Source organism: Apaloderma vittatum, unplaced genomic scaffold (assembly GCF_000703405.1).
Source record: "Apaloderma vittatum isolate BGI_N311 unplaced genomic scaffold, ASM70340v1 scaffold14115, whole genome shotgun sequence".
NCBI classification, from domain to species: Eukaryota; Metazoa; Chordata; class Aves; order Trogoniformes; family Trogonidae; genus Apaloderma; species Apaloderma vittatum.
Genome location: NW_009716593.1, coordinates 5369 through 18799, shown reverse-complemented (window position 1 = coordinate 18799; position 13431 = coordinate 5369). Strand labels below are relative to the sequence as shown.

The 13431-nt window shown below is 36.1% G+C and overlaps 1 protein-coding gene across 1 annotated transcript in view; it reads left to right on the top strand.

Annotated features, from left to right (window-relative positions):
• LOC104274074 (afadin) overlaps positions 1-7121 on the top strand; it is a gene marked incomplete at both ends in the record, with an annotated part of 35989 nt that extends 28868 nt beyond the window's left edge. Inside the window, 4 exons of the mRNA XM_009869599.1 lie at positions 36-179; positions 2530-2728; positions 4454-4557; positions 7035-7121. Coding sequence (XP_009867901.1) covers positions 36-179; positions 2530-2728; positions 4454-4557; positions 7035-7121 — 534 coding nt within the window. The remainder of the gene's footprint in view (positions 1-35; positions 180-2529; positions 2729-4453; positions 4558-7034) is intronic.
• Between the last annotated feature and the right edge of the window lie 6310 nt (positions 7122-13431).

The following is a 13431-nucleotide window of genomic DNA, read 5'->3' as shown; positions in this document are numbered from 1 at the left end:
TTTTCCTCCTATGACATTTTTTTCTCTCCCCCCAGGCAACCACATTACTTACCATGGACAAATATTCACATGCAGATGTTCCAAATATTAACAGTACTTGCTTTAAGCTGAATTCTCTGCAGCTACAAGCTTTGTTGCAGAATTACCACTGTGCTCCAGATGAACCACTCATCCCGACAGTAAGTCTCTTCTGTCACTTGCTGTGCTGTTTTAACATGCCTGGGAAGTATAGACTTAAAGTAAAAACACCAGCTGAAAAATAGCTACCGTGTGGTTGATTGGTTTGGAGTTGGTGCGAGAAGAGTAAAAATGAACCTTCTCTCCATTCAATAAAGAAGTATTGGTGGTATCAGCTTGCTTCTGGCCACCAACTTTGGGTGTGCTTGACTGCAACCTCAGGATATTACTGAAAATCTCTCTTACGCTGAATTGGAAGGTGAAGGAACGCTGCGGGTGAGAGGTGTCACCGCACCTTACACCATTTATGAATCAAGTCCAGTATGATGGTAGAGGAGAGGTGCACAGAGCACTCCCAAAAGCTGGTTCTGTGTATAACCAGAGGGAATGAAGTTTGATAATTTGTAGAAATCAAATGAAAGAAGCAGGAACAGTAAGTTTTTTTGACGTGTGGGATGTAAAATATCCATGAATCTTGAATCCCTTCATACAAGCAGGTGACGATTGTCCTTTGATTGACAAAATGATACATGGAGCTTGTATGTTTTTTTCAGAACTGGTTTTTATCTTGATACTTAAGATGTAACAGACTATTCTAAGTCTTATCTGTGTGTTTGGGGGACTTTGTAGTCTGAATATATTTTGATATATTGGTTACCAACGCAGAAAGTCTCTTGCTGAAGAACATAGCTTGTATTTCCTGTTTACATACAGGTAGAATTCTACAGTTTTTATCATTATTATCATTATTATCATTATTATCATTATTATCATTATTATCATTATTATCATCATTATCATCATTATCATCATTATCATCATTATCATCATTATGGGACCTTCATTGAAATGTAGTGCTAGATTTGACAGGTCTTCTTTGTGTCAGAATGAGGATTGCAGTATGTCTAGTTTTTCCTGTTGCGGTGCAGTGGTATTTGGGACTTCTTTGCTCCTTGCTCTAAGGAAGACTTCTATGTTCAAACCGTGACTTACTGCTGGCAAATCTGAAAAAATTCAAGGCTTGAAACTTGTTCAAAGGAATATAATCATATTTATTTATCCATATTTGAGGTTGATGTAATTCTTTTACAGATTTGCACCTTTTATGGTAAAAAGGCCATTCTCAGAGAGCACTTCTGAAAACAGGCTGGATTTATCTGACTTGCCCCTACAAATTTGCTGAAACTGAACACTCAGATTAGAACGACACTTAGGTTTTTTGTCTCAACTGTGTTCTGCATTGTGCTTCAGTAATACAATAGTTGCATCAGGCTCACAGTTGCCTGTAAGGCTTTTTTTGTTCCACTTAACAACTGAATGCTTTCGTGCTAAAACTTAGGTCAGCCTAAGATATATAAAGTAACAGAAAAATGGAGGAACTGCCTGAAGAGAGAGTGAGAAGAGCCTTTTCACTGTCCACTCTTTGGAGTCATTTGAGTAATCTGGGATAAGTAGAAGAATGTAGAAACACAAAGTGCTCCTTGGACCTTTACATCTCGCAAAGTTGCCAGGAATTTGATTTTTGTTAACTTGAGAATTCATTTTCCTCAGTTCATACAATGTAGGTCCTATTAAAATCTTACCGATCTCTGTAAAATGTAGAAAGAAGACTACTGTGTGCTGCATGCAACCATAGTAGTTACATTGTGAAAAATACACTGTTTTCGTAGAGCTTTTTGTGATAATAAGTGGAACAGCTGTGCACCAAATGTAATACTGAAGTTCCCTGCTGCACCTTAAGTGATTCTACTCTTGCACTGTGTGTTTCTACAGTGTTACTTTAAAAATGGCTATCTACCTTAGGGGATCTTTCACATTATACTGAGCTCCCAGGAAATGTAGAATTAAATTAGTTCTATAAAACTTCCAGACTAGGGAACTGTTTATGCCACTAGTCCTCTGTGTGTATATGTGTCCTGATGGAGCTGAAAATCCTGGTTTACATGAGTTGTTGCTTCCTTTCTATATAATTGAACTTACAGAAGTATATATACACTCAACAAGGTGTCAGAATTTTAAAGCTGCCTCTGATTCCACCTCTGCACATGCAGGTTCTCTGCTATATATTTTTAAATACAACTCTCACGTCAAGTAAAAACACGCACCACAAGTTTTAAAAATACTGAAGTAAAAGCGAATGCTTATGTTACATCCTCTAACTAGATAATTTGTGTGATTTAATGAAATAAAACAATGCAGTATACTGATTGTACATAGCAGAGCTGAAGAGGTTTTATAGCTGATAATTTATTTTCCAGATTCCTTTATATTGCAGTCTTAGTGTTTTCTTAATGCTAGATTTTTCTTTTCAACAATGGAAGTTATAATAACGTTTTTCTGCCTTCTGTCCAGGAATTGATAGAGAATGTAGTAACTGTTGCAGAAAATACGGCCGATGAACTTGCTCGCAGCGATGGCCGAGAAGTCCAACTGGAAGAGGATCCTGACTTGCAGCTGCCTTTTCTTTTACCAGAGGATGGCTATTCCTGCGATGTTGTCAGGAACGTTCCAAGTGGTTTACAAGAATTTTTAGATCCACTCTGTCAGAGAGGTTAGTCCTTCTATTGTTTTACAATGAATGGTGAACACAGAATGAAAAATATACTATAGTTAAATGTAAACTGCTTTCTTTTCCTTTATGTATGTTTCAGTCTTTCTGTGATGTGCTTTTCAAGTGTTTACTTCTGCAACTCCTAAGAAGTATGCAGCATTTTTTAATCCTTAGCCTTTGTTCTTGTACCGTTCAAGGTTCTAAATAAGCAGTGCTGAGGTCCTCGTGACTACTGAAACTTTTTTTTACCTTTGCCTCAGAGCTTCTTTGGATTTTGGTGCTAGAGTAGCAAAAATTTACATAAGTATAAATTTTCTAATACTTCAGCAATTTCACAGTCAACTTTTAAAGCTAATGTGAATTAAATAGTTTAGTCACTTGTTTTACTCAGTAGCTGCTTCCATATAATACAAAAATCCACAGGTTTAAGATAGTTCTTGTTGTATTCATCAACATATTAATGTATGCTTTGGGCATTTGTAATCCAACAAAATTTTCCATCACAAGAGATCTCTACTTGTTCTTGGATGGAAATGACTTAAAATTGAGAAAGTAAAGCAGGGGGTCTGTTGGAACATGTAAAGTTTAATGAACAAGTTATGATTCTTCTCTTGTGTTGCTCAATTTTATTAGAAGCTTTTTTGTTACATAATTTCTTAAAAAATTTATGCTTTAAAAGGAGTTGTTTAGAAACTTCCACAGGAATATCATAGTAGGTAGGACAGAGAAAGAGGGTATTGACAACTTACAGTGAAGTTTTGCAATCGATGGTTCTAATTTAGTTTATAGAAAAGACACGTTCTCATATTTAAGTTAAAAAGAAAAAAGTAGGAAACTGTTTTTAAAGCCGGAGCATGTAGTCTTGAGACTAAAGGAAATGAGTAGAATAAATCTGTTACTTAGTAAGTATTCGTTTGCCATACGAATGTCTGTATAGTTTCTACAGGTCAGGCCTTTTTAATGCAAACATTCAAAATTTTACTTTTTGAGATATCCCTTAAATTATGCCAAGGGACAGATTTGCAGTAAATCAGTGTGAACTGAACTGCTGAAAGATGATCTTTGTGAGGAGCAGAATCTCATCTCTTTGGTTGGAGTTATTTGTAAATGGACTGTGATGTGGATTTTCACAGTCTCTGATTTAGGGGACAGTGTTGGCTATCTCTCTGCTGCTGTGGCTTCTTTTTTCAAAATTCTATGAATTGCTTGATTAACAACAACAAAAAAAACAGCAACAAAACCCACCACTTTTACTTGCATAGTTGCATTAAAAAAAAGTAATGAGTCCAGGCAGAGCTTCGCTTCTGCCAAATCTATGCTGAGACTGGTTAGCTAAACTCTCTGCAAAGCCAAAGATTTCTGTGGTGCTGTCTTATTCAGGGTTCTAGTGGTTTATATTCTAAAAGATGACTTTGTGTTTCATGTTTCTTGAGTCTGGCTGGTGCAAGCAATATTTTACAGCCCAAAAGTTTTCTGTGAGCTTTGCAGTGGTTTTTTTTAATACATATTTCTCAGAAGCAGCAACTGAGCAACTATAGGATTTTGTAGATACCAAAAAATTGCTGTCAAGCACATAAATGGCATCTAAGACAGAAGATTCAACTTACTAATGAATGCAAATAAATACTGCTTTTTGGTATTATTTTTGCAGCAGGCTGTTTGATTTTAATTTAATTAATCCCTTGAGAAAATACCGTGACTGTATTGCTGTACTTTCTCTTCTAGGTTTTTGCAGGCTAACACCTCATCCGCGGTCACCAGGCACGTGGACAATATACTTTGAAGGTGCAGACTATGAAAGTCACCTGTCACATGAGAATGCTGAGCTAGTAAGTATTGATTCAGTGAGTAACTTTCAGAACTGATACCTTGACAAGCCATTGTGTTTTACTTGGTGAGGTTTACTCTTTGTTAAGGAAGAGCAGGCTTCGTCATTAAACATTTAGTTCTTCAGTGATTTGGTGAATTTAAGGAGCTATTTGCAGATTTTTCCAAGTCGTCATGTGGCACGATATAACTTTCATGTAAGCAGTCTTTGTCATGTTCCCCTACCCTGGCTGTAAACAGTGAAGAAATTCCTTTAAACACAGGCAAAAATATATATGGATGTGCATCTGTAACTAGATCTGAGTGGAGTTGCAGGCTGTTGTTGTTTATAACTGGCAGTTACCAATTAAATGTTTAGTAATAAGTTGTTGTCTGCTGTGTTTTCAGGAAAAATTCTTTTGTTTTTAATTTCATTATGTTTACTAATTAAAGGTTTCACTTCAGTGCGAGGTAGCTTTTTCTTCTGTTGTAGGATTTGGGGTTTTTTGTTTTGTGTTTTTTTCGTGGTGGATTGTTTTTTGGGGAGAGAGGAGGAGCTTTGGGGTATGTGATAACCAAAAATATCAAAAGTTACAGAACAACTGTCTTTTGGAGAGGTGGTGGCTTTATGTGAAATAATGTTTAGAGCATCTGAAGAGAAATAGCTTCATATTTATAATTAATATTTCAATTAAATCAGGAAGACAAACACAAAATTATGTCCCCATGGCCTTTAATGAAAACTACTTGCCCCTCACTGTTCGGAGATGCTCAAAAGCTTCATTTACTCTCTTCAGAACCTGACATTTGTTAGATAACATTATGCAGTCTTGCTGCAGTGGCCTAAAGAACATGTTTACTTTACAGAAGAGAGTATCTCCTAAACCTCTATGACTGGTAGAGCAGAGCCCAGTCTTGAACTGGTAAGCCAGCCTCTGGAGGGTTGGTATCTTGGTAAATGGGCATTTCACTGAGGCAAATATAGCAGAGACATTCTTGAGAGATGTTCTTCCTCCTCCCTATGTTGCTCTAAAGAAATGCATTTTTAGAGCTAGTGGAAAAATTCATGTGAAGATACACCAGGTACTTGCTGTTTCTCATACTAACAAAAAGCTAAAGGTAGAGTTCTGACCGAGAGTTCCTTAAAAAGGTTTGATAAAGAAATGCAGGATGAGTGGGCCCTACTATTTCATTCATCCAGGGCAACAAATACCATGTAAGGTCGTTCAAATAACCTGATCTAATAATTCTTCTCTCAGGTGCGAGTTTTTTAATTGCATGAGCTGAGCTTTAGAGTTCTAAAAGTCTTTAGTCTTGGTGTCAGAACAGTGCTCTAAATGGCAGTTCACGAGTCACTTCTTGGTGCAACATGTCTAGATGTAAATACTAGGTAAAGGTTCGGTTTTATAGCTCTGAGGTGTTTGGTTGGTTTGGGTCTGTTGGCTTTTTTTTCCCCTGCCCAAGCCAAAACTATTTTCTCAATTCCGCTTCTGTTGGTAGTCTGGGGAATTGCCCAGGCTATGCAGTCCTCCTCAGATTTTCCTTGAATAGTTTCTTTATTTCTTAGACTGAGAGAAATATAGTGTAGACTAATGACAAAGTTAGATTCTAAGTGGTTTACCTTTTCCACCCAGCATATTTCTTTTGTTCCATTAGTTTAATAATCTTTTCATTTACATTAATGGAAAAAGTCCCAAATAAAGTACGAACAGATTCTGTTGTTCTGCCATCCAAGAGTGCAAGAATTCTCCTAGCTTAAAAATTGCTTGCTTTTCTAATACTTGAACTTAATTAAAAAGTGTCAATATATTTTTTTACATAATTTCCTTTGCCTGTATTTTTATTTTTGTCATGTGTCTTGTGGAACTTGCAGTTAGGTTTTAAAATGAGACTAGGGCGCTCTAATTTACATGCTTCAGTGATTGAAGACTGTCAACTTTTTCAGTAGAGGGAACTGGCAATGTTACAAAGGTGGAGTATATTGAACATTTTAGGGGCTCAGGCTGTATTTGAAGTAGAGTTTTCAGAAGTAAAGTTTTATTGAAACTTTCATGGCTATAGCTCTACTTTTGAAATTAACTGGCCTCTTAATATCTTTGCAGAATTATTATCTTTGATAGGCAGCACTAAGAGCTGAGCTCCATGTAGATCACCCTCATCTTTCTACCAAGTCTGAATTTCAGGTTTTGTTAAAAGTTACTGCAGTTTTATAGGCCTCTTATATTTCAAATTGTGAGTCAGTAATAATCTCTTCAGTGAATTGGACAAGGAGAAACAATGGGTAGACTTCAAAGCTTGGGCGGTGTTTGGAACACAGGTGTAGTACTTGATGATGTGAAGCTGTATTAATCAAATGTTAGAGATTTTACCTTCAAAACAGAATATCAAACATATTTTTTAGTTTTGATTTTAGACAAACTATTTTGGCAGTTATTTTCCTAGCCTGACAGTAGATATGAACTCTTGTCTTTTTTCTTCTTTTTCCTTCCCTGTTTGATAGGCTCAGCCTTTGAGGAAGGAACCTGAAATTATCACTGTAACACTAAAAAAACAAAATGGGATGGGCCTGAGCATTGTTGCTGCCAAGGTATGGAAGTCAGTTTGTTCAAGTGTTATTGAAAAAAAGCTTTTTTAAAAATCAATCTACTTAGATTTTTCCAGTTTCCCTCAAGTTTGTTGTGCACATGTGTTGATCATACTTCTATTCTGACTTGGGAATATTTCTGTAAAATAAGCGAATGTGAACAATACAAGAGGAAACGTAGTATTGATGTAGTTACTATGACATATATTTTAAACCTCTACTGCAGGTTTATTCATTTTCAGGGCCAAAATTTGTCAATGTTATAAGTGGAATTAATAAACAGGCTTATTCAGCACTTCTGCTGAAAAGTAGCAGAAATATCTAGAAAAGCAAAGCAGTAAATATAAAGAATAAAATGTGTGTGTGTTTTGTTTTTAATTTGATGAGTAATTCAAATATGTCTATTAAAGTTCATATACTTTATGCTATGAAGACAACACTTCATCTTTTGCACAGTGTACAGATGCTTGTATGACTTCAGTTTTGCTTCTTTATAGTGGAGAGCTACCATCTATTAAGGAGCTTGGTCAAGGAGGGTCTGCCTCTTGTCCTGACTTGCTGAAATTGAGTGTATGCTTCTCCCAGTAGGACTAGTGATGTATAGAATGCACGTACAGCTCCAGCCACCAGGTGGAGGACTCCGCTAGTTGGTTGGGTTTGCTTTATTAACTGGGTCGCATAGCAGACATAATCTTTTAAGTTTTAAGCTTGCTATAAATGATCCAAAAGGTCTTCTTGTAATTGTGTTGTACAACAGACAGAGCAAGTCTTTCCTAATGTTTCTTCATTGTGTAGGACATGGAACTTCAGAATGCTGTAGTCTACTTTGTGCATGGGCTGTAAACATGGTTGTTATGTCACTTGTAATGGTTCTAAAGAGCACTATTTTTTTCCCCACAAATTTGCTTATTTCATACCCTGTTCTTGAAATGGTAGTCTTGCATGTTATTGATTTTTAACATTTATTTCCAACATGTGTAAAGGAATATAAGATGTCAGGTGTGTATATTGCTAACAATCAGCAGTTATTGAGTGAAGTATTCAGTATCTCAAAAATGTAACTCAGTATTCTGCTTTTATTTTGGTGGAATTTGTTAATTGTTTGAGAAGGAAATACCAAATCTTGAGATAATACACCAGATTAAATATGTATCAGGCTTCAGATTTCCATCTGCATTTCTGTTGAATGTTTCAAAAGGTGCAGTGGAAATTATTTTTGTTCCACTCTATGCTGTGAAATCTGATTTCTCATGGAGAGAGAAGGAGGATATAATGGGGAAAAAATTTCTGTTTTCACTGGAGCTGGCTGGCTTCTGTATGTTCTTTTAAAAGATGACGCTCCTAATTTCCATTAGCAGTATGTAACAGTGCTACTCATCAGTACACAGTGATTTGAAAGCTTGATTTGGAAGTTGTTTACAAGTTATTTAACCAATTTTGTGATTTCTTTAACATGATTAGTGATGGAAGCAGCAATCTTCATATCAGCATAGTTGGAGGAGCACTCACTAGTTCAGGCAGTGATTGCATTTCATGTTACTGCTGTGTGCCTGCTCCAATACTGGAATTCGGATTTTTAAACAATTATGTCTTAAATCTTGATCTGAAATAAGCAAGAGGCGGATTTTTATTGTAGTTTCAGTATACAAAGAATAGAAACTCTTGCTTAATTAGACGTCGGCAGAGTGTTCGTTGGATAGAAAAAAATTGTCTTGCATTAGAGTGTTGAAACAAATTGTTATAATACTTAAGTAGGATTATTTTCAAGGCATTATTTCAAGGGGTTCAAAGTTCCTTACTGGAAGTAAATAATAGCATGCTTTTTCCCATAATAGGATTAATAAGAACAACAGAGTGAGGAAGAATACATAGGCATTAATTTTCTCAATCTGGCCAGAGCAGAATTGATTAGAGAATTGAGTGGTTGTGACTGAGAAGCTTAGCAATAGTGGGTGGATATTTTCTTTCTATTCTTATCTTGCTGACTTATTACTAATAATTTTTTCAACATGGTTCAAGTCATATATCTTTTACTATCATAAAAGTAAAAATTCCCTTTATTTCCTTTCGCTGAAGAAAATGGAGGAAGAAGACGAGTAGACTATTTGATAAAATTTTCTAAATGTTAACTGGATAGAATACCTGAAATGTGAGGGGGAGGCAAGTGTGAGAATAGATTTTTCTACTGTAATAATGAAAGATTGGCTATCACATGCTCATGTAAAAGTGCCTCGTAGTTGAAGAAATTAAAGCTTGTATTTGGTTTCAGAAATACACAGTTACTGCTGTCATGCAGAGGATCCCAGTTTGATTGCTAATCCAATTACATTTACTGAATTATTTTCAATATTTCTAGATTGCTTCTAAGTGCTGTAATAATTTCAATATTTCTAGATTGCTTCAAAAGTGCTGTAATAAAAGAAAATGTAGCAGCTGGTGAACAGGCAGCCCCACTTCAACCAGTGAAAGACAAACCTGAATCTGTTCAGCTTGGGTTAGGAAAACAGTTGTTTTTTTCCTGTGATGTGACAAAATTGGTTTCAGTAACACGCTGTGCGAATGCCTTTGCACGTCAGTGCTGACCTGCCTTTCTTGTTAAGTCTTAATCTGCTCCTCATACTGGTCACTGGCTTTGAATGAAGTTTGATAAAATGTAGGTTGGTGATATTCTAGAGATGAATGAGATGGGCAGATTCTCAGAGACAGTAAAGAAAAATAATTCCCAGTGGCTGCTTTCCTTCTTTCGACCCATTACAAAAAATCTACACTTTCCTAGCGAAAAATCTGCGCTCATCTTTGAGGAAACATCTAACAAATTTATCGTTTAATGATACTTTGAGTTTTCATTAGTTTGCAGGTAAATAAAGCCTCTGCCAAATAAGAGTTTTAGTGGGAAAATTAGACACCATACCCTACGTGCCACTTCCACACCACATGTTCTTGTTACCAAATGGTTGTCACGCCTTCTCTGCTGTAATCGAAAAGATGATTGGAGGTGGAGTTAGGGTTGTACAAGCTGGGAGGTGATGCAACTTGCATTGAAATGCTGTGCACCTGCTTATTCCTATGATGGATGGTTTCAGGTTGTGATAGCAGGTGATTGCAGGCACATTGACGTTAATGTAAAACCAAAACACAACCAAAGGAGGTGAGTCAAGGAGTATACAAAAGTGTTAGAGCCCTGGGGAGCCCTGGGATATTTGATCTTCTTTCCACCTAATGACAGGTAAAATGTTGAAGTGCATTACTTCTAATTTAAGTAAAATGTCAGTAGCTGTGAAATAGAAGTTTTTAAAGGCCTGCCAGGAGTGCTGGAGAGAACTGAAATGCTGGGCATCTCCTAGTTCACCTCACTGTACTCTTAAGTGTATTTTCTGAGGCAGGACAGCCCCTTTGAGCAGCCGTGGAGTAAGCATTTACACATACACACCAGAGAAAATGAGTTACTTCTGAAACAACTGTTAGCTGCCAGAGCCCTGTAAACAGTGTTCTGTGTGTTTGGGTTTTGTTTTGTTGCTTCTGTTTCTAAATTGGGGAAAATACCTAACAGCATTTCTTAAACTGAGTACTGTGCGAGGATTTTGATTTTAAGTTAAATTTAGAGCTTCAGATGTGATCCAGAAAGGTAATTTCTTGTTCTAGCCTTTTGTAGGTGGTGCATGTTTTCTTATGGTAATACTCCTATAGCTTTATTAGCAGTTGCTTTTGTAATAGGTATATGGAAATGTAGCTGGTAGGAGTGGTCGGACATCGGGAACAGTGTTGCTTTTTGAGGTTGTGTGCAGACTTTGGTTGCTCTAACCCTGAAAGATGTTTTGATGTTAAAAGCTGCCTGACTCCCAACCACATTGTGGTTAAGTTTTTATGAAATCCAGATGATTTGGAAGCAGCGTGTGCATGCAGTTTACTTTAAAAATATATCGCTTTTTTGGGGGCTTTCGCATGTGACTTCTCAGCCATCTGTGGGCCAGCACATTACTTCCTGTTTAATTTGGAGGTTTTTTGTCTTCTGTGCAAAAGGGCTCCCTTTTTGTTTTTTCTAGCAGTTTTCAAAGTTTAATAAAGCCTCTAAAGTAAATGGAAGTCAGAACAGCATAGCTGATTACGTAAGAGTCTGAATATTGTATTGGTTATAGCTGGTGTTGATAAATGCTACACTGTGTCATAGCATCCAGCGCCGAGTTATCTTGATGGGTGTCTTGGAAAATCCAGCAGACTAGAGCCGTGGTTACCGTTGAGGGCTGAAAGAGAAGTGGAGAATTGTTTTTTTTCTTTCAAGGATCTGTAGTCCCGGAGATCAAAATGTGGTTTTCTGTTGTTGGAAGAACAGAATCCATGGTAAGTCTGTTCAGGTTTCTGTTGGGACTGTTTTTCTCTGAAGTTTTAAATACTATCCCTGTACTTTTTCCTGCTTTCCTGCTTGTTTAAACCTGCCAGTAGTTATTTGTTCGTGTAGCAACAATGTAATACAGCATGCAGTTAAGTATTGTCAGATGTTAGTAGCTAACTTTCTAAAATCTAGAAAGAAAAAAACTAATTTTTTATCTTGTTCTTCATATGCACTTCTCAAATTTGGAAGTGACTTAATATTGAAAGTTTCAGGTGTGACAACTACTGTTTTACTTCGACAGAGCATGAGTAGCATGACCTGTGATCTGTTTACTTGTCATTTTAGTTGGCTTTAATCCAGGTTCTTCTAAAAGTCTGTTTTCCTCTTACAAAACCTTAGTAGAATAATTAAAATTGACATCTGCCCAAGAGAAAAGATTTCTATGTTCTGCAGGAATGACAGAGCAGGTTTTTTTGACTAATCTTTTTGTGCTGTTTGTCTTCATTAAAATCTTGTGATTTAGTTGTTTAAAGTATGGTACACTTCTGCTTCTTCTCAGTAATCTTCTATTAGCAACACAGAAAAAGTTAACTTAAAATATATACAGGCACCTTAAAATATGTATGTGTATGCCTCTGGCACATAAACCACAGTGTATTTTCAGGGTTGTTCTTTTTTTTAATAGATAGTCAGATTAAATATTTTCATAGCACTTCCTAAAATAGGATGAGAGGGTAATAAGGTGTTTCTTTTGTAATAGATGCATTTCAAACACTGAGTGTGACAGTTCACCAATGAATATTCTGGGGAAGGGGCTTACTTTTTAAAAAAACAAATGTGTGACATCTTAACCATATGTAATTTTTATTATTTGGCAACCTTGTTTGTTCTTAAGTTTTAATTCTAAGTTATTTTTATTTTCCAAACCATTGCTTATCATGTTATGTTTAACAGTCAATTTAAGGTGTTAAATTTAAGGAGAGTTAGAGACTAACAGAAGTATCAATTCCAATGTGAAATTTTTTTGAAAGTTTGTTCTGCAAATATCTTAGAGATGATCTTTGTAGAAGGAACAGGCTTAAACACTCATTCAAAATCATTCTTTTTTTTTTCCACAATTGAAAATTAGGTTTATAGTTAATAATACTGGTAACATAATATACGAATTTCATTCTCTCTGCTCTGCGTTTCCAAATGTAGACAGTTGATGAGATTTATTTTTTCAACTATATACTAGCTCTTTACTTGTGTTCCAGGTCTTCAAATTTCTTAGTATTTCAGATACCTCAGTATGTGAAATCTTGTGTCTGTGCTTTTTAAGTATTTAAGGAAAATTTTTACTATTTCCTTCCAACATGAATTAATTGAAATTTTTGAGTAAGAAAATTTAGAAGTGGGTGGGGTTTTTTTGGTTTTTATTATTTGATACTAATTCACGTCAGCGGTCTGAACTAGTGATTTACCTTAACAGGTTTCTTGGGAGGAAGAATGTAGTGTTTAATTGTCATTTACAGCACATATTTCTCAGTCTCGCAGGAATAAGAAAGTATGTAAGGTGCCAGTTTAGTCTTCATTGTGAATAACTCAGTAGCTGAGTGTTAGCAGTTTGCCTGTTTCTTGTTGATTTGTACCTTCTAGTGAGGTTTCTGGTTGAATTTTTGTTACCTTGTAGATGTTCTATAAAAATTTTGCTAATGCTTTTGTATGCTGTGTAAAGACTAAAGCTTATGCCAGCACAGCATGATTTTACTTTTCGCTAGCTGTGAGACTGCGGCTCTGCTGAAGTAGTGTTTTTGTCTTTTTTATTTGCTTATATTTAGATTAATACTGCAAAGGAGCCAACCAGACATTTGCGTTTAATGCCTGTCAGTTCATCTGTCAGTTCTTCCTTGCACTTCTCAGCAAGCCTGCAAAAGTTATCATGCACATACGCTTCAGCTAGAATTCCTCTACCAGATTTAATTTGGTTCTGGCATTCAAATA